Below are 19,885 nucleotides of genomic sequence, written 5' to 3' on the forward strand. Positions count from 1 at the left end.
AACAAATTTGTGCAAGTTACAGGGAAAGTAAATAAATGATAATGTAATTATTTATTCGTCTTCATTATTGTCGCAAATCTCAGTATACATATCTGTGTATAAGGGTGGTCCTTAACAGAGTTGTTTTTGAATTTGTATGCTTCCAGGGGCTTAAACGCTTTCAAATTAGTAAAAAAAAAAAATTCACTGAAAATTTGAGTTCTCTACATAAACTCTAAGATATTCCAGTTTTTTATCAAAGTATCTTATGAAAATAACACGAGGAAATTTTTTTTTTTTTTAACCCTTTGAAATTTTACAAGTCGCTGACTAATATACCAAAAATAATGATAAATTCATATTTTGGTAGAAAATTTAACGCTCTACAAAAAAGCTCTGACACATAAAATTCGTAAATGAAAGCGTTCGTGTGTTAATTAATGAATTGGATGTAGAGAGCTCAAATTTTCAGATTTTTTTAATTTTTTTTTTTCAATTTAAAAACGTTTAGGCTCCTGGGAGAGTAAAAATTAAAAAAAAAACCCTGTTAATGATCACCTTAGCGTGCATAGATGTGTAATAGTGGCATATGACTTAACACTTCTCCATTTCAAATTCTTCATTAATGACCGCACGGTAACCTGGCAACGGATTTGCTTCTCGATGTAAACACACCTGTCACTATTACATTTCTAGAGGCCAAGGAATGCACCTATCTCACAAGCATGGCCGTGTTAGTCGAAAGCTCGATATACGTTTAAAGAAATGAAAAAAAATGTGCCATTTTTTACACACTATTTTCGTACATCTATTAGATTTTATATTCAAAGAAATCCATTACAACGTTTATTTCTATAATCTTATTCCGTCTTAAAATTTACCTGTAATAATAGTTACGCGATTAAAATAAAAGTAAATAATGCTTCTAAAATCTGATGTGAAAATCACCTCGACGCGTCTGAATAAATAAATAAATAAATAAATTGATCTTTAATTACAATAAACAATGGAGAAAGTAACCAGTGACGATACCTCGATTTCCGATTCAAATAGAATTTTCAACAAGTTGCCTCCATGGCTTGTAGAAATGGCTGAGTATGTTCAGTTATTATAATAATTTTCATTAATTATTTCTCTCACCTCTATTTACCACCTCACGGTTTTGATTCAATCTGTATCAAACTGTTGACTTGATTATCTGCTGTATACGCATTTCCCAATTTGTGCACATTTTTTACTAACGTTAATTACAAAGATTTTGTTCCATTTTTAGGAGTGTGAAGAAACTAAAGACGCCAGAAGAAAGAGTGAATTTTCTTTCGTGCAAGCCATTGGCATCAGACGAATCGTCGATCAGTCCAGCTGTTTCTTCGATGATTACCGGTGTTACAGAAAAAAGCAACAGGTACTTATGATTATTTCTATATCGGTAAATGAATCTGAAACTAATTGCTGCGTTAAAAAATACTGCAATTAAACAGTGGGTAGTTTTTATTTTTTCATTAAAAATTACAATGCATTCCACACTGTTATTCAGAACAAACGAAGAGCCGCGTCAACTACCATTTACAGTTGAAACTCCTGACGGAGTTGGCGGCTGTATTATCTTACAATCATCGACGACCGCTTCGCTTCCAAATACGCCGAAAGATGAACATGAATTTTCACGAGCCTACTCGGCACTCTCAGCCTTCAGTTTACCGGAGTCGAATGAAAACAAGTTCGCAATGTTGGATAAGTACCTGGAAAAAAAAGATGTCGAGAAAGCTACGGATTCTAAGAGTGGAGTAAAAAGTTGGGAACGCTTACATTCCCCTTTAGAGTCGAAACCATCTGCGGAAACCGAACAGCGTTTAGATCGTAGCGTGCTAGACAGAAAACCATTCGAGAGACTCGCGGCTAATCATTCGGCCATTGACGTTCAGATAAAGAAAACTAGAAGAACGACCCGACAGCAGCAGCAAATCACCGGAAAACCTTCAAGAATTCACATACCACCCTACAGACGTACGAGTACTGATTTATTGGGAGAGGAAACTGGTTTGAATTTACCCATCGGTGAGTATTCGTTAGTTATTACAGTTGAAGTTTGTTTTTCACCTTCCTCAAAATCATTATTTAAGATGTGAGAATTGCATTAATGGGATGAAAAAAGTTTATTTTTATGACAATGTTTCAATTTGCACAGGAGTAGTGAGAAGGAAGCAAGATTATTTAGCCGGAGTTGCGTCGAGAGGAGATGTTCGAGTAGAAAGCAGCGACCCTGTTAGGAGCGATGAAAAAATGATAAACGGAAATAGACTAAGAATTGAAACGACAGTTTCCGCACCTGCGTCTATTTCACAGCAGAAAAATGTCAGTAAATTACCGATAACAGATAAAGTTGCAAAATTGAATCTACAAGCTTCTGGGAAACTAGCTCTCACCGAGGTTGTTAAAAAAAGTGTGCAAACAGATTTAAATCAAGCAGAAAGTAGTCCAAACTCACTCTTGTCCAATTGTAGGCGACCCTTGTATCACTACGAGCGATATCCACCAAAAGGTAGGTAATGCTCATCGTATAAAATTGTCCGATGCGTCGCATCAGACTGTTTGTTTCAAGCATGATGTACAATAAATTTACCTTCAAAACAATTAGTATCGCATTTTGATTTAGCTACCAATTACAATTATGCTATTCAGTTTTTAATCTATCCCTGTGAAAATTCTTCTACGAAATATTATCACCTGAGAAATTTTACAAGGTATTTGAACATTGATCAATTTCAGTGAAATATTTTCACCAAGGAGCAGAAGAATTACGTGTATTAAATATAACGCTGCCATACAAATCCATTAACGCAAGAATCTTAATTTAAGCTTTGACTTGCCTTATACATAATAGAGAAAATGTTGCTTCGATTTTGGTAGGTAAAAGGATGCTTGAACAGTTGTGTAATAGCTACAGTACCTCGTAATTTGATTTCAGAAAACTCTATTGCTTATGATTTCATAATACCTGAACTGCCACGTGGAACAACGCTTGTCATAGATATTTTAACAACGTGGGGTGACAAACACTACGTAGGGCTCAACGGAATTGAGATATTTTCTGACATAGGTGAACCCGTATGCATAAGCAAGGTGAAATTCTCAGTATATCTGTATCCAAAATCATCCTTAGAAAAAAAACTTGCCCTCGCCTACTCCAAATTATGTCGCTATTTTATTTCTATTTTGTATTGAGAAGTGTAGATGATCTCTTTACATTTTCAGATATGGGCTGACCCTACGGATATAAACGTGTTACCGGAGTACAACAACGATCCACGTGTTGTTGGCAATTTAATTAACGGAATAAATCAAACTACAGACGACTACAACTTGTGGCTTGCTCCGTACACAAGCGGAAGCCATCACTTCATTCACATGACGTTTGAGGCAGCGGTAAATGTTGCAATGATCAGAATTTGGGTAAGATTTCAATGTAATGGTACGATTGTTTTTCATTGTTTTTCATATCGTTTCGATTGAGCTGAAAACGAGGAGTTATTGTCACTGCGCTGACTTATTTTCTTCCCAGAACTACAACAAATCCAGAATTCATTCTTACAGAGGAGTTAGAGATGTTAAAATTACACTCGACGATGTTGTTATATTTGACGGTGAAATTGCCAGGGCATCCGGAGGTGTATTTGGCAACATTAATTCGTTTGGAGATGTAAGTGATCGTATATTGTCGTGTAAATCTTTCCAACATAGTCGATATTCACGATCGTCATTCAATTTTAGACGATCCTCTTCACAACGGAAGGAAACATTTTGGAGCTGATATCGAAACACGATGCGACGTATTCTTTCGGCGCGGGTGAAATAGAATCACCGACAAAGGAAACGGATCGACCAATAACAACGGATACAGGCGTTAGTAGGAAAATTTGATTAACAGTCACTATATTACTTTATGCATGAACATAAAAACTTCATCTCCTAATGAACAGGAAGGACGTCCGCTGACTTGTGCCAGCTCTAATCAATCAAACTCGTCTAACTACAGCAGTAATATATTTTCGTACATTTGCAAAGAGGTCGAATTAGTTCTTCTTTCCAATTGGGGACATTCCGGTCTCATCGGTAAGCTCTAATCTGACCCTATAATTGTTTTTTTTTTCTCATTTTATGAGCATTTTTTTTTTTTACTTCCACTAATTAATTTTTCTGCGATTCACAGGGCTGACTGGAATAGAGTTGATAGGTGACCAAGATTCCACAATTCCTTTAACACAGGCCTCGTTATCCTGTAACGTTGGATGCCAGCATCTGAATCGATTGATAGATGGAAATAATTTGACTACAGAACCTAGCCACATGTGGGCCACTTATTTTTTACGAGGAGATAACCCGACTTTAACGATTACTTTTCAAACAGAGATATTTTTTACTGGAATAAGAATTTGGAACTACAATGCCTCCTTGGACCTTTCGTATTGCGGGGTCAGTTGTTTACGTCCTGTTTTTGCGCAAGGAACTTATCTCATGATTCATAACGTTTTTGTAATGTGTTATACTATTGTTGTTTTTTCATAGCTGTACAAAGTTATCTGAATAATTTACGTGACGTTATAAAACATTGAACAATAGTCATGAATCTTAACGTGATAAAACATACGGTAATTTATTCATATTCAGGTGAGGCAAATGCTTATTAAATTGGATGGGAAATCGGTGTGTAACGATTGTGATGGTTTTATGTTAAGAAGAGCACCAGGTAGTTGTCACTACGATTTTCTGCAAGAAATTAATTTTGCTAATCAGTCTGCGATATCAGAGCCATTGAAACATCGGATTACGTCAATTGATGCGTTTCTCAAAGGTAGAATTTAATTACATAATTTGAAGAAACATTCGCCTCATTTCATAATTTTTCATCAAACTCTACCAGCTAATCACATGTGTGACAATGCCGACTACGAAGCTCCGATGATGCCGCAAGGATTCGTCTATCAAGTGATCATCTTTTCAACTTGGGGCGATTCTTATTACGTTGGCCTGACCGGTATCGAAATGTATGATTCTAGTGGATGCATGATTAAATTAACGAAAGACAGTGAGTTTTACACGGATGCAAACTTATGTTTGAACATGTAGTTATTGTTACCTTGTGAAATTTATATGCCTGTTCTTACTTCACACTTATTGTTTTTTAGATATCACAGCCTACCCAGAAAGTGTGAACATAATCGAGGGAGTAGACAACGATGTTCGCACTCCTGACAAATTAGTAGATGGTGTAAACGATACTACAGACGGTCATCACATGTGGCTGGCTCCAATTTTACCAAATCAGGTAAATGCTTTTTATTACTTTTCGCTCAAATGGTAACACACAACGTGGTATTTTATCCCCTTAAAGAATGTTGACTACCTCTACCAGTTACCAGTTTTAATATAAAATATATTCAATGTAAGATGTATAGATCAGTGAATATTTTCTTCTTTAGACCAACAGAATTTACATTATCTTTGACTCTCCGGTTATGGTATCTGCTATTAAAATGTGGAACTATAAAAAGACTCCACAGCGCGGAGTTAAAGAATTTGCTGTGAGTAAATTGAGCAGATGTCTTTATTTGAGAGAATTTTCTATTATCTGGATACGAAATCTATAATGCAATGAGAAAATTTTAATCTACAGATATTAGTGGACGATTTGTTGGTCTACAATGGTGTTCTACATAGCCACATTCCTTACGGTACCGTATTGTTCAGTGGTAGTAAAGATGATGCTTCTGAGAATCACAGTTTAATCCAGTAAGTATAGCTGTAAAACATAACGACATCATTCAAGTCTTGCGTGATGTAAATGGAGTAAAATATCTATATTAAATATGAACCGCCGGATACTTCAAATCAATTTATTGCACAGAGAAAACTTGAGACGTCGATAACAAGTTATTTTTCAAACTGTTTGCCTGCAAACTCAACATTTTCTTCAAATGCAAACGTGAATGAGTAATTCTATGAACTTCTGAACGAACTTTTCAGAAGTGCACAAATTGGTCAGGACACCAAGCTTTTAAATTTGGAAAGACGAGCTACGTCAGGTGGCGACTGTTATGCAGATCCATTGCTGCGACCGCATACATCACTGATGCAAGCCAATGTACGCAATAATACAAAACCCAATATGTGATTGATATTCAAAAAAGCATGAAGGTTTGATACACTGCATCCTTTTTGGAACGATTGCGTGATAACGTTTTAACAAGTACGAGCTGTGTGTTGAATGGCTAGATGAGTCAGTATCTAAATTTTTCCTCGAAACTTGGGATGCCAAATTCTCATGAAGTTACATAGAATTTGATTATCAAAGTCATTTTCTGATATGTATCGGAAGTTGGGGGCACGGTAGAAATATTTCTTTAACACTTGACTATGCAGCTATATCAAAATGTAAAATTACTGTGAATTAGGATTTTTGTATATTCGTAATAGATGCCAATACACACGTATACATGTAGGTATCGATATCAGCCTGGTACCAATAAGAAGTTATTCACTGCCATTACAAAAAATGTCTCCTGTAATAACTCATATCCCATTGCGACTGAAATTAACATTGAACAATAGTTGAGCATAGATGCATAAGTTTCATTTTGACTTCATTATTTTATTCCATGCTTTTATTTGGGACCTATTACATTATTGTAATGGATCTTATCCACATAAAAGGAAAATGTCTCTCTGCAAATTGTACAAATGTTGTAATAGATAACAATAAATATTGGAGTACCTTGCATAGCCTCCGTTTTCCACCCTTGTGCACCAGCTATTATAGTTATATTACGCAGCTGTATGTACATACCAAAATTCAATCATTTTCCAACTATAAATTTGATTTTTTATTCATAGATTTGCATTTACGTTTCAGTTTTGTAGAATTCGCAAGAGTAGGTACTGTATTTATACGAATTTAGTTTATACCTATACAACTTTTGACCTTGGGCAAACTGTAGTATATGACGTTGACAACGTATGTGAACGTGCTTCCATTTATTCACTGACATATGAGTAGTTATACATCAGTGCATTTTTTATGGTATCGCTACCGCAACGGAGGGGACGTACCTCGAACCCAGTCACCTGATTGGCTACCCTCAACTGATGGCGGGCTACACGCGCAGCAACTTCACACGACTCAAATAACCGCCACATCTTTCAGCATTCGTCTGTCACCGATCAACTTTGAAAGTTCGTTCGAGCTCCGTAAATCTGGTGCGTGTGGTATTTGCTATGCTGTGCAAGTGTAATTGAAGGCCCAAATCCTTTTACTATCGGATTAATCAAAATAGATATTGTGTCGAGGAATGTTGTATCCTGAACTGTGCAAATAGGTCTTTTCACCGTATCAAAAGACGAAATAAATCTTGGTTCAAAAAGAACGTTATTGTGTTTGGTGAAAAACTTTATTATTTGTACGTTTTGTAGTGCGAGGGGAGACATTTTTTGTACTTTTAACATGTCTTGTGTGTGAAGTGAGTGAACCACGGAGCGAACAACGATTTCCGAGCGACGGCCATCTTGCATAAGGTAAGAAACTAGTTTGGACCTGTTGAGACATAAGGTGCAGGGACCTGTTGTGCCGAGTTCGGCGGGTTCGACTTTGCAGGTCAGGTGATACAATGATTTATTTAAAATTTCTTTGACCGGTCAACTTATACGTTACGAATAGTCGTAATTTTTACTTACGTGAATTATGGTAAATACGGTACGTGTCGGTAAATGTAACTACTGGATAAAATTGCAAACTGTACACCTATGTATGCACTCGTATCTAGTATAGTCTTATGCTTTGCACGTCAAGTTTAAAATTGAGTCTTTGTGAAAATTTCATGATTATTTTATAGTCGAAAATTGTCAAACATTCCTACAATCCCAGTTTGAAGCATTTGTCAATGAAGCTAGCGATTAAAATTTACCAATATTAAATTATGCGTGCAATCATGAACATCAACAAGATTTCCAACTTGTCAATAGAGTCGAAACTGATACTAAGATTCTCTGCAGATTGAAGGACAAAAACCGATTGAAGGAACAACGAACATCCTACAAGCATTCTGCGATGGGTAAGTTTTTCCTGCTATAAAATATTTCGACACTTTGCAACTTGATGGACTGACGAAAGTAACAAATTAGTGAGTTTTTCTGAAAGTGCCGTGTCACATTGACCTCTCAACCTTCAACCTGGCTAGTTTTTTATGTATGATTAGATTTGCCTGCAACTAATGTATCCCAATACTTTGGAATATTGGTCTTTATAAAATGTGTACACCTACACACATACATATATCACGTATATATGTATATATATATATATATCTGAAGTGACAAGAATCTGTACAAAATGGCTACCGTTCAATTGGCGTGACGGCACCACGCTTAACAGCGCCCACTGGTGGCCGCGAGCCAAACTTTTGAAAAGGGCTGAACTGTTCCAAATTTGATTGAATCTTTCACTCGTGAAAGCGGAAATGAGGGCCGTCTAGACCAATCAGAAGCCAGCTGTAAACGAAAAATCCTTTTACGGGTGAAAAGCGCCATCTAGACCAATCAGAAGGCAGCTTTAATCAGATATTTAACACGAAACTTGTAATGTCAAACATCTGTTGCTGCTTTTGCTGTACATACATGAATGAATATCGCGGTTGCCACGTCAGGCGAATATAATAACAAGTCGGGGAATCCCTTGTCGGACAATGTTGAATTGATTTGTTATGTTCGTATTATTTATAATTCAATTCACGAACTTGAATTTGTACGTGCTGACTGATTGTAACTCATAGCATTTTGTTGCACTTACCAAGCATGTGTCGAAATTGTATTATCAGAACGAGATAACATAAGAAAACAGATATTGTACATATTTTAGAAGAAACAATGTTTTCTCTACTTCCGTTCTTCAAAAAAAAAAAACGCATCGAGACAGTGGCTGAAGTGTTGGATTACACAGTCGCCGAAGATGCTTTCGAAACATTGGTCGGGAGCAAAAATATCAAGCCAGTGAGAAGCGCTCCGGTATTGAACTTGCCGTATTCATCATCTCAAAGTGAACCAGTAACGATAAGGCTAGTCCAAGGCTCATCAGATTCAAAATCTGCCAAGGAAGAAACAGAAACTTGCAGTCAGCCTCTGAAAAAATCAAGCAAAACAAAGGCGCGATATTCTGTTTCAAATGTAACATCACGGAAACAAGAAGCCATATCTGTTCCACAATTTCATGAGGCATCTTCCTTGCGTGCAGAACAATCGCTCAGAACTGATGTCGCTAGGTTGTATCCAGATTTGAAATCTACGGGTACAAAGGGATGTTCTCAAAACGTGCGAACCGATCCTGGGACTCTTTCAAAAAACAAAGAGAAATCCATACACGATATTGCTGATGAAATAAAGTGCAAGATTCAACAGAGAATCATTTTTTCCAGCGTGATAAAAAAAAATTTCGAACAATTCAAAAACAACACTATTAAAGATGTAACAATAATGATGTCAATGCTCACCAACTCGTCGAAATTGGACTATAATTTTGACAAAGAATTAAAAGTGCAAAGTGATTATTCCCATGTTACAAAATACATCAAGTTGCAATCATTCAAAGATGTTCAAAAGAATCATGAGAAACTTAACGAACCTACAAAAAGACAACGGGATGATCCAGCGTTTCCTAGTTATTTTAAAAAATTACGCTGCTACAAGGGAAAAAAGAGTGATGTGGTTGACTGTGACTGACGAAACTTATCTGCTAAAAATTTGTTTACACAATTGTTCGTACTTAAAAAACACCACGTGCCAAAATTATTCTCTGCCTTTTTATTGATGGTATGAAGTGTTCTGATAGTTTAGAAAAGACTGCAAACATTTAGTTTAAAATCAAGACAATGTATTATGAATTCGCGAAAAAAATTACATTACTCTATATTTTAGATGTTAGAGTGCAATTTTACTATTAGTTGATTCCATATGCGTGAGAGTCATTTTTGATTTGGAATCTTGCGAACATATTGATTAAATTTGCGGCATACGACTTGCTATTCGAATGACAGAGAGAAAGCTTGATTGTCGTGTGGTCCGAAGTCGTACTATTGTGTGAATACGTTTACTTATGGATAATTGTATTATTTAATAATAGAAAGAAAAAAAAATGTATCTACGCAGAACTTGTTTTATTTTTTTAATGTTTAATATTCATATATAAAAGAAAAATTTTCAAGTTAAATCGTAATTATATTATTGTATACCCAAGGTGTGAGAACATCTAGGCTAAGCTTATTTTGTTTCATCTATTTACAGTGGAAAATTTATTTTCTCCATTTCGTTAGTTATTGCGAACTTATATCAGTTCTGTTTCGTAGTACTGTTATTGCTATGTCTTCTGTCATTTTATAAATTCCAACATCCGCTAGTACTTCAGCTGTATCTTCATTACCCTCTAATGCTTCTAACAAGAGCATCGCTGAACCTAAAGCCATGTTTAAAAGAATCGTGGCCTCCTTGATCCTGTGCAATATTCATAAATTAATACAATCACAGAATAATACTAGCGCAAATAATAGATTAATAGATCAAAGATTGATATTTGAGAAAAGTTCAAGTTAAGAATAAGTTTCAAAATAAGAATCTTTATCTTGGCGATTACAGGCTACGTAGCTCGCACTTTCAGTATTTCATGGGGATTAAGATTATTAGGCTATTCGGGTCGTTAGCACGTACATCATTACTACAATCTACTGTTTTCGTTTCCGGACACAACTATTGATAGTTTGAGTATACTTACAGCGGAAAGTAAGCTTCTGGCTTGTTTGTATACAAACCAAAGAGCGGAAGGAGATTTCTGACAATATCATATTGTAATTGAGCAGCTCCCCCAGAGTTGAATTGATTGACCACAGCAATCTCCTCTAGCAAATACTGAAGAAAGAAAATGTCGATTACGTTAATCAATTTTGTCATCTTATAGAAAAATCGTGCACAATGTAGCATAATAAGCTAGGTTTGTAACCTACTTGATCGAGTTGCGCCGCAAGATTCTTCCAAGTCTTGTTAAACAACGGTAGTGCAAGAATGTCTTGAAGTGTGTTAAGACGAGCAGCCAGCTCTTGAAACATGGGACAACCACTCGGGGTTACGGATAACGACGCCAATTCTTTTTCTGATTGCATCGCAAACCATCTACAATCAGTAACTAGGATTAGATATTCGGGGTCAAAAACTTTTATTGTTTCAAGTTGATGTATTCGATATTACTTGTCAGTTCTGTACGGTCTGCTTTTAGCTTTCACATCCAGTGCCACAGAGTTGCTTATTTCGTTCACCAACTCGCGTTCCAACCTTTGTAGTAATGCGAGAGCTTCGTCGAATACAGAATCATCTTCGTCCCCAGGATTTTCAGAAGTTTCAGCCAATTTCTCTACAGATAATTCTATTACATCTGATTGTTTTTTGAAATAGTGAAGCTGCAAGAAGTGCTGAGAACAGAAAAACAAAACTCAAGGTATTTTACTTGTCTGTTCTTGCACCGCTTCTTGCTTTTCACTTCTTCACTTACAACAGTGGCACCCCATTCTTTGAGAACACTAGATACATAGTGCAGTGTATTCAAAATTCGAGGCATGATAGAAGTCAGCGGATCTTCATAATCCTCATGCAGCAATTGCAGCAATCGAACACGCCAATCATCCACCAGTTCTAGCTGTAGTTCGAGAAATTGTAACCTATTGGGTGAAAAAATTGATGGATTGTTAGGGAGGATGTAACAAAGCCAGAAAGTTGATATTTATGACTCACCTGTGACCAGGTTGTGGCAGATGACTATATCTATCAGTGATAGTCATTAGAAGAGTGAGAAAAGCTTCCGCACACTCCGTTACTTTCATGTCGTCTATATCTGTACCCATTAATCTTTCCCATGCGGTCTCAGAGCTCAAAATAGCGTCCATTTTTTCCGTTGCATCTGCAATATAATATTCAAGTCACAATATACGTAATATTTAATTTTTAACACACTTTAGACATCTTGCAAGTCGATTCGTTTACACGAAATTTACCCTGATGCAAATAATAGTACATTAAGAATTCGTTTTACATATTCCATGGAATATAAAAACGTTTAAGTGTAGAAAAATATTGCTCATTGTCGGTAGAGAAATGCTTACATTTCTTCTCCATATTAACCCATTTGACAAAAATCTGTGCTTGAGTTAGTACAAAAACGGTGGCTGGTTGACTAGCTGGATATAACAACGTGTCTCTTAACTCTCTTTCAAAGCCTAGAGCCTCGTCGATTAGATGTGCGAAGAGAGCATCGTCGTACTGCATGTTGGGTAATTCGGAATATAACTTTTCCACAGCAAGTTGGACCAGCCCTCGCATGAATTCGACCTGGATAAATTATTTATGAAAATGGAACAAAGAGAAAATTAACTGTGAGTTTTTTTTCTCACGAGAATCTAGCCTTTGTTTTGTTATTTAAACACATTTGAAGCAAACTTCTAAATACCTTAGCATTGATGTGATCAAGTCCCAAAGAATTTGCGATTGGTTGAACATTCATCCTCACCCATTCGGTGTGATCTCTGATCCATGTAAGTATCTGAGTGAAAAACCACTCAGGTTTGTCCAAACGGTTAGTTTGTTTTGCACCTGTGAAATGGTATATGAATCTACGTCTAAGGGGACGAATCAGCAGTAAGATTGGCAAGCTCACTGGTATAAAATCGGTTAGAAGCGACGAGGTAACCGCAGGTTTCGCTGTTTCTTCTCTATCCGTCAATCTGAGTTAAGGATCAATTTCAGAGTTCATAGGGAAGTTACATGATTTCGAGCTACATCAATTAATTCTTGATGCAAAGGATACGGTAGCTGCAGTTGCAGCAAGTATTCCGTAACTGTGCTGAACCTTGCCATTGCATCTAGCGAAGGAGTAGTCGACAAATTCAAATTGCTGCCACAAAATGGCCATTTCAGTGCCTTCAGAATTTCGTTGTATTCTCTGTAAAATTTCAAGGATTGTAGAAAAGTAAATACCAGGGAGCTGTGTTACCTTGATCGAATAATCGATGATGATTTTGCCTCCATTTTTTTCACCAAGGTAAACATTTAATAATAATAGGTATTCGTGCTGTTTATTCAAACAATAGCTCGCCTGTACTTACGCTGTAAATTTATCTTTGAGATAATTATGCCAAAAGTGGAGAGTGTCGTGTAGATAAGTTACAAGATGATGACAAGTGGACGATTGTAATTGTGAATTTCTTTCCGTCAAGTTAGCGTACAGAGTTATCGTCAGCTTGTCATCCTTTGCTAATAGAGAACCCTCTATTTCATCACTGTAAAATCAATGATTTTTTCAGTTAGTCGACTGTATAAAGTACAAGAATTTGGAAAAGTTGTATTAGTTTATCGAACGTCGAGTATTTTCTCATCGAGTCAGAGTGTTAAAGCTAAAGTATTGTTTTGTACCATATATCCTCGATGGATTTGACCAAGTACAGGTACGACAACGCTCTTTGTAGCTCTTCTATTTTATCAACATTTTCTCGAATCCCATCAATTTTGGAATCCTGCTGAAGCTGTTCAATGAGAACTTGTTCCAAATCATTGCTGATTTTTACCAATTCTTCTATTTCATTGTTTATCCTATCAACTCCTTCTATAGCTGCTTTAACCTTTGACGGAGCCTCCGTTGATGCCAGCGAAAGCTTACACATGGCAAAAAAATAAATGAGAATATTAATCAGATATAATTAAATATGTAGCATTTTCTGTTGAATGATTATTTTTTGAATGATTTCGTGAATGAATATTGAAGTAAGATACTCAATTTTGACTCACCGATTTTTCGATGTTATTTCTCTCGTGTTGTAACCGCTCGTGTAGTTGAGGAATTTTTCCAAGGTTTTTTAAATCCGAACCCAATTCGGCGTTGAATTCTTGTATGACTTTGACCTTGATTGGATCCATGATTCTTATCCCAATTATTATCACGTATCATAGCTCGAACTTTGGCTGAAAACGGTATAATTTAGCTTTCGAAAATACCAAGTTACGGTATGTTCGACATATTGGCTTCGTTGACGTTTCACGCATCAGCGAAACATAACCTAACATAACCTAACCTCTGAACTTAAGTTTCATTCTACGTGTAATTAACCTAACCTAACCTAACATAACATAATCTAACCTCCAAATTTACATTCCGACCTATGCCTAATTTAACTTGAAATTTTGCGCTTCATCCAAATCCGTCGAATATCGATGATCAGTTCACATTGTTTTATACAGTTTTATTAAGCATCTTAAATGATGCGATGCAAATTTACTTTTAAAAATTTCACTCACAGTGACAGTTTTTAGAACATGCGTGCAAAGATTGGAGCCAATTATAACATATATTTACAGTTTATGCCGAGAGAGCATTGAACTGTTTTGACACTTGTTTTTTCGAAATGATTTTCATACTCAAGTACTCCGTTTTTATTATTTACGGAATTTTGATATTTTTTTTTGTAAATTATCTCAAATTTGCAGATATTTATGATAAATACTTCAACTGGTCCTACAATGATATGGAGAATTCAAAACTCTATGATTATGTTATCGGTAAGTTCTTTCTTTCTGCTGTTTCAATCAGAAAGGAATTCTGAAAACATTTATTTAGTTTCTTAGTTTACACGGAATATCTCCTCTTTTATTTATCACAATTTGATTATCCGTCCTCCCAGAGCTCGAGTTCTTTTGCCATATGCATTATTCCAACGATTCTTTAAACATTTCAGTCGGTGCTGGCAGTGCTGGGTCTGTAATAGCTGCCAGATTGTCCAAAGCTGGGGAGAAAACTTTGCTATTGGAAGCAGGTGGTGCAGTTCCTCCATTCTTGAATATCCCTGTACTAACTCCGTTATTGCAACAGTCTGTCTTTGACTGGCAGCATGTGACCGTTCCACAAAAACATGCTTGCAAAGGACTAATCAATAATGTACTCTTCCTTCAGTCGTGGTCAATTGATTCTTTCTCTTCTTCTCCTCGGAATACTTTATTCTGACACTTGGTTTACTTGTTATATATCATTCGATTCTTAAATATCGTGTTCAGAATTGTCAGAATATTTGTTAATTAAATATTGGATACATGGAATTATATTACAGCAAAGCAAGTGGCCGATGGGAAAAATCTTAGGAGGATCGGGTAGACTAAATTATATGGCTTACGTTCGTGGTCACATCGCTGATTACACTGATTGGTTCCCCGATCTTGAGGGTAAAAACTTATCACTGTGACTTTATTTTACGTGAAAAATAATTAAATAATCCTGATGAACTTTTCAATCACCGCAGAGTCCGTAGACAAAGAAACCAGTTCTTTGAATGTACATCGTGATAATTGGTATACTGATTTGTCGGACGCTATATTGAACGGAGCTGCAGAACTGGGACAAAACGTTGGAAATATAAACAGAGATCTAAACATTGGTTAGAACTGTTGAATACTAAAGAAAATAGAAAAGAAAATGGTGCTTATTCTACTTACTGGTTGTTTTTTTTTTGCTTCATCTTTAAATCAGGATTCATGAAAGTGGAATTGACCTCAAAGGATGGAGAGAGATGGAGTACCGACAGATTGTTACACAGGGATATTGAAAAATTAATTGTCATCGCTAATGCTCATGTTAATAAGGTGATGAGACACCATTTACATCAAACTAAAAAGTATCTTTGAACAGTTGATAGCCATTTTGCTCAATGTCAACATCCTAATCATCGATATCGCATGTAATCATTTAAATTTCATTCCTAAAGGTTTTATTGAAAGAAAAGAAAGCCGTTGGAGTTGAATTTGAGAAACTGGGTACTCAGCTAAAAGCCTTCGCCACAAAGGGGGTCATACTCTGCGCAGGAGCAGTTGGCACTCCAAAGCTATTGATGCTGTCTGGAATAGGTCCGAGAGACCATCTTAAAGGTCTAAAGGTTACCGTTGGTTCAATTGCTTGTCAAATTTATTCACTCATCTACTCCAAATGTAGTCAAATCAGATTTCTCTTCTCTCAAATCACTTGATGTGAAAAACAATACAGCATTATTCGGTAACGCTGCTCTTCATCAAGCGAACAATTATCCACTTCAAATAGAGTACCTTATTCCCTACAATTTCCATGTTGATCCTTACTTAATGCTCTGGAGTATCTAATCATTGAGGAAATGTAGAGAATATTATTGCAAATACAATTTCAACCATTTGTAACACAGATCAAGGTAGTGCAAAATTTACCCGTGGGTCAGAATTTGGTGGATCATATTCTTACTGGTCTCGATTTGGTCGTGCTCAATACAACCTTACCACTGAACATATTGAATGTTCTAAATCCTCTGTCAGCATTCAACTACTTCTTTCACGGCAAAGGTATATATCAGTATCTGACATTGAAGTATTGCTTGTACATGTTAATTGAAACCATGCGCAAATGTTGATCGGTTTTTGAAAAACAAAGTCAGTAGCGTTTGTTTTCACATCTTCCACTCCAAAGGTCTCACCTGAGTATTGGAGTATGATAGAGGTAACAACTTATAATCAGAACTGATCTAAGTGGTGGAAGTTCTGAAAGTAAATAATCAGTTCGTTTCTCAAGCAGGACTGGAAGAGTCTCGTTTGCGTAGCAAATGAAACTGTGAACTCTTCTTCCAGGGCCGTGGACATCAGCGGGTATCGAAGTTGTCGGTACATTGCACAGCACTAAATCAAATCGAAAACTAGATCCTCCAGATATACAATTGATGGTAATGCCAGTTGGAATATCTCAAGACGGTGGTATAGCATTGAGAAAAATCATGGGCATATCAGACGAGGTAAATTATCCCTGCGAGGTTATTCTTTCAATTTCTTGAGAAATATTTGTAGGGTTACAGCGCTGAAAAGTTTCTCTTATTCAGGTATTTCGTGATTATTTTTCTCCACTGACTCACGAAACAGCTGTCAGCATATTACCGGTTTTATTACATCCAAAAAGTTCCGGGGAGATCAGATTACAAAGTTCTGATCCAGCTGCTCCCCCCATTATCGATCCAAAGTATCTTTCCGTTCAGGAAGACGTGGAAGTTCTAATAGACGGTGATTATAATATTTTTCAATCTTCGTGGATGCTGATTGAAGAATGATCTTCTAAGATTCTCGATTTTTTATCATTTCACAAGTCTCTTGTGTCGTTTTAGGTATACAATTCGTGAAAAAATTGATCAGAACAAGAGCGATGCAGAAACTGGGCGCGACTCTTTACACAAAACATTACCCAAGCTGCAAGGAATTTTCATTTGACACTTCAGAATATTGGGAATGTTACGTCAGACATGTCACTTTGACATCTTATCATCCTGCAGGAACCTGTCGTATTGGTAGCGTTGTAGATGAATTTTTCAGGTGCGTTGAGGTTGAAGAAACTTTATTCATCAGGATCGATTAATCTTACTGAGAATATGTAATTGAATGACAGTGCGTTAGTGAATCAAAGTTGTATTTTTCAGGGTCTATAGTACTGAAAATCTCTACGTAGTTGATGCGTCGGTACTTCCAGTATTACCAAGTGGCAATATCAATGCCGTAGTTGTAATGTGCGCCGAAAAAGCAGCTCGATTATTGATTAACAAAAAGTTTCTGAAGCAGAGATCGCAGTGTCATATGACAGATTTTATCCAATACTTATTCTACGCGTCTCAGGTCAAGAACTGAGTCTTAGATAGTTTTATTAATTTTTAGGAATCAACATGCAACTGTAAATATTATAATAATGACAGCTATAATCAATTCACTTCTACATTTTGTATATTATATTCTCATCAGATACATGGTGGAAATTGTTAACATACCGCATTGAGCACTTTTACAATAATAATAATAATAATAATAATAATATTAATAATATTAATAATAATTCATTATCGTAAAATTACAACGTAAATTTTACAACCTGCACCTTTAGTGGTGATTTCGTTATTTTTCTTCAACACACCTACACCCATAGTATGTCTATTGTATTACGGAGACAAATGATTCGATTTATCGTGTTGCCAAACATCGAACTTGTCAAAGATTGAAACACGTTTGTGTCATTACGATAATACAATGCTTGCAGCATAATGACTTTTCTTTTGAGCGAAATATTTTCACTAGATTCCAAGACAGATTGCATATATAATAGTTATTTTTGATAAACATAGTAAAAATTCTTATCCGAATCTCTTCATTAGTATTGCTTTTTCAAGTGGGTTTAATACAATGATATTGAATATACAGTATTGCCTTGTTAAGAATTGAAGAAAATTATCGTACGTGATAATGGAGACTCAAGGAACGAGAGACAAATAAATTCCTCAAAAATATAAATCATGCAGGTGTTGAATACCCAAGGGTCGATAATCCACATACTATAATATATATATATTAAAAATGTTTAGTATATTGAAAAGAAAATTCAGTTGACCAGAAATTAATTCTAAAATATTATACTACGCAATAATTATTATTACATTGTCAAATTGCTATATAGATTATAAGGCCACTAAGTAATTATTAAATGATTTCTTTCTATTCTTTTTCTTTTATTTTCTTTTTCTTTTTTCCTTCATTTGGTTCACATTATTTTCAAGGCATAAAATGGCACACGTTACATTGTAGGGATATACGTATAATATAGTATAATAGTAAAATGTACGTTAATTTATCCTGTTTGTTAATTAAGTACAATCTTTGATCTCAAATGACTGCAATATTATTCTTAAATATTAATTTATAAATATTTTTATCGCTGGACGGATTCTTAAAGGCGTGAACTAGAGCGCAAAAACACACACCAATTCAAATAATATCACACCAATGTTATCGCTTCAATGAAATTATTACCTATACATGTATATTATACATCTATAATTAAAAACATAAAATTCATTGTCATTATTATTCTTACTATTATTATTATTAATATATTGTATGTATGAAGGTATTTGTATATATTCTCTTATCTACAATAATTATTTGGATGTTGAAAATGATTATTGAGCAGATCTAGTTTGTATGACATGAAGTTTCAATTCGAACGTGTTCAATCGTTAATTATTATCAATCTTCGTATTTTTCTCTTTCGCTTTCATTTTGCACTTGAATCTCAAACTTGAAAGAACAAAAAATTAATAAATTAAATCAAGTGATTAATTATATTCACTTTATCGAACAGGTTTACACATTCTACATATATACCAAGGTATGTGTATTGTGTATACATATACTGCTGGTTACATTAACAACGATCAAATATATTATCTAATAATACTTGATAATATGAGCTGGTTACACATTTTCAACATCCAACTCTATACATGTGATATATTCAAATTCTTTTGAAAATATTTTGCAAAAAATGGGAGGGGCTGAGATCCTACAAAATATTCAGACAACTTTTTCTTTTTCCCTCACTAGTTTTTTCTTCATTTTCTTCCACGTCGTCGAATAGTCGTTAATATTTGAGCATCATTTATTTGACATTACATTCCTATAGAAGCAAATCTTTTCTTTTTTTTACAAACCCAACACATCAACCACCTGTCATTAGCATATTTCTCTCACGAATCAATAATTCATTAATTTCAAATCTAACGTAAGTGATTAATATTAAAATCGCATTGAGCTTTTATTAATTCATACTTTAGAGGGTTCTTTTTTAATTTCAATAACATAGAGTACACAGCGAATGTTCATTCCGATTATAAGGCATATTACACTTCTATGCTACATTAGGGTGCTTTTTTTTGGGCTATATTTTTTTTTTTCGGTCCCATCGTGAAATTTTGTTGGAAATACAACAAAAAAAATTCCCTGAAAGATTGAGCCC

General features: G+C 35.4%; 3 protein-coding genes across 8 annotated transcripts; 2 read left to right on the top strand and 1 right to left on the bottom strand.

The window, feature by feature from the left end:
- The first annotated feature begins 34 nt into the window (after nucleotides 1–34).
- On the top strand, nucleotides 35–11,994 carry LOC124305947 (protein KATNIP homolog). Of its 4 annotated transcripts, XR_006908482.1 has the most exons (17): nucleotides 35–1,074; nucleotides 1,253–1,384; nucleotides 1,517–2,037; nucleotides 2,168–2,521; nucleotides 2,948–3,102; nucleotides 3,235–3,432; nucleotides 3,542–3,679; nucleotides 3,751–3,882; nucleotides 3,960–4,092; nucleotides 4,190–4,452; nucleotides 4,648–4,831; nucleotides 4,901–5,065; nucleotides 5,166–5,305; nucleotides 5,460–5,561; nucleotides 5,654–5,769; nucleotides 6,004–6,237; nucleotides 11,985–11,994. XR_006908482.1 is itself a non-coding variant. In XM_046765986.1 (16 exons), the coding sequence occupies exons 1-16, from the start codon at nucleotides 986–988 to the stop codon at nucleotides 6,149–6,151; spliced, it is 2,970 nt and encodes a 989-aa protein (XP_046621942.1). In that variant the 5' UTR covers nucleotides 35–985; the 3' UTR covers nucleotides 6,152–6,734. The 4 variants fall into 4 exon arrangements, 2 of the variants coding, with proteins under 2 accessions (XP_046621942.1, XP_046621943.1); XM_046765986.1 differs by lacking the exon at nucleotides 11,985–11,994 and having other exon boundaries at nucleotides 6,004–6,734; XR_006908483.1 differs by lacking the exons at nucleotides 5,654–5,769; nucleotides 6,004–6,237; nucleotides 11,985–11,994 and having other exon boundaries at nucleotides 4,901–5,024.
- Nucleotides 7,099–18,830, top strand: LOC124305949 (glucose dehydrogenase [FAD, quinone]-like). 3 transcript variants are annotated; one of them, XM_046765991.1, is made up of 13 exons: nucleotides 7,099–7,548; nucleotides 8,026–8,084; nucleotides 14,542–14,613; nucleotides 14,790–14,989; nucleotides 15,159–15,270; nucleotides 15,348–15,482; nucleotides 15,575–15,687; nucleotides 15,810–15,977; nucleotides 16,257–16,410; nucleotides 16,693–16,853; nucleotides 16,938–17,115; nucleotides 17,217–17,421; nucleotides 17,526–18,830. In XM_046765991.1, exons 2-13 carry the CDS (start codon nucleotides 8,081–8,083, stop codon nucleotides 17,728–17,730), a joined length of 1,707 nt encoding a protein of 568 aa, XP_046621947.1. In that variant the 5' UTR covers nucleotides 7,099–7,548; nucleotides 8,026–8,080; the 3' UTR covers nucleotides 17,731–18,830. The 3 variants fall into 3 exon arrangements, with proteins under 3 accessions (XP_046621947.1, XP_046621945.1, XP_046621946.1); XM_046765989.1 differs by lacking the exon at nucleotides 7,099–7,548 and adding an exon at nucleotides 7,651–7,726 and having other exon boundaries at nucleotides 8,015–8,084; XM_046765990.1 differs by lacking the exons at nucleotides 7,099–7,548; nucleotides 8,026–8,084 and having other exon boundaries at nucleotides 14,346–14,613; nucleotides 15,357–15,482.
- On the bottom strand, nucleotides 10,200–14,111 carry LOC124305948 (RAD50-interacting protein 1). The gene is made up of 12 exons (XM_046765988.1): nucleotides 13,846–14,111; nucleotides 13,474–13,712; nucleotides 13,167–13,340; nucleotides 12,869–13,003; nucleotides 12,512–12,773; nucleotides 12,168–12,393; nucleotides 11,800–11,965; nucleotides 11,561–11,726; nucleotides 11,260–11,480; nucleotides 11,019–11,184; nucleotides 10,790–10,923; nucleotides 10,200–10,512 (listed from the first exon to the last, which is right to left on the bottom strand). The coding sequence occupies exons 1-12, from the start codon at nucleotides 13,972–13,974 to the stop codon at nucleotides 10,335–10,337; spliced, it is 2,196 nt and encodes a 731-aa protein (XP_046621944.1). The 5' UTR covers nucleotides 13,975–14,111; the 3' UTR covers nucleotides 10,200–10,334.
- Nucleotides 18,831–19,885: the final 1,055 nt, after the last annotated feature.

Source organism: Neodiprion virginianus, chromosome 5, assembly GCF_021901495.1.
Source record: "Neodiprion virginianus isolate iyNeoVirg1 chromosome 5, iyNeoVirg1.1, whole genome shotgun sequence".
Classification (NCBI taxonomy): domain Eukaryota; kingdom Metazoa; phylum Arthropoda; class Insecta; order Hymenoptera; family Diprionidae; genus Neodiprion; species Neodiprion virginianus.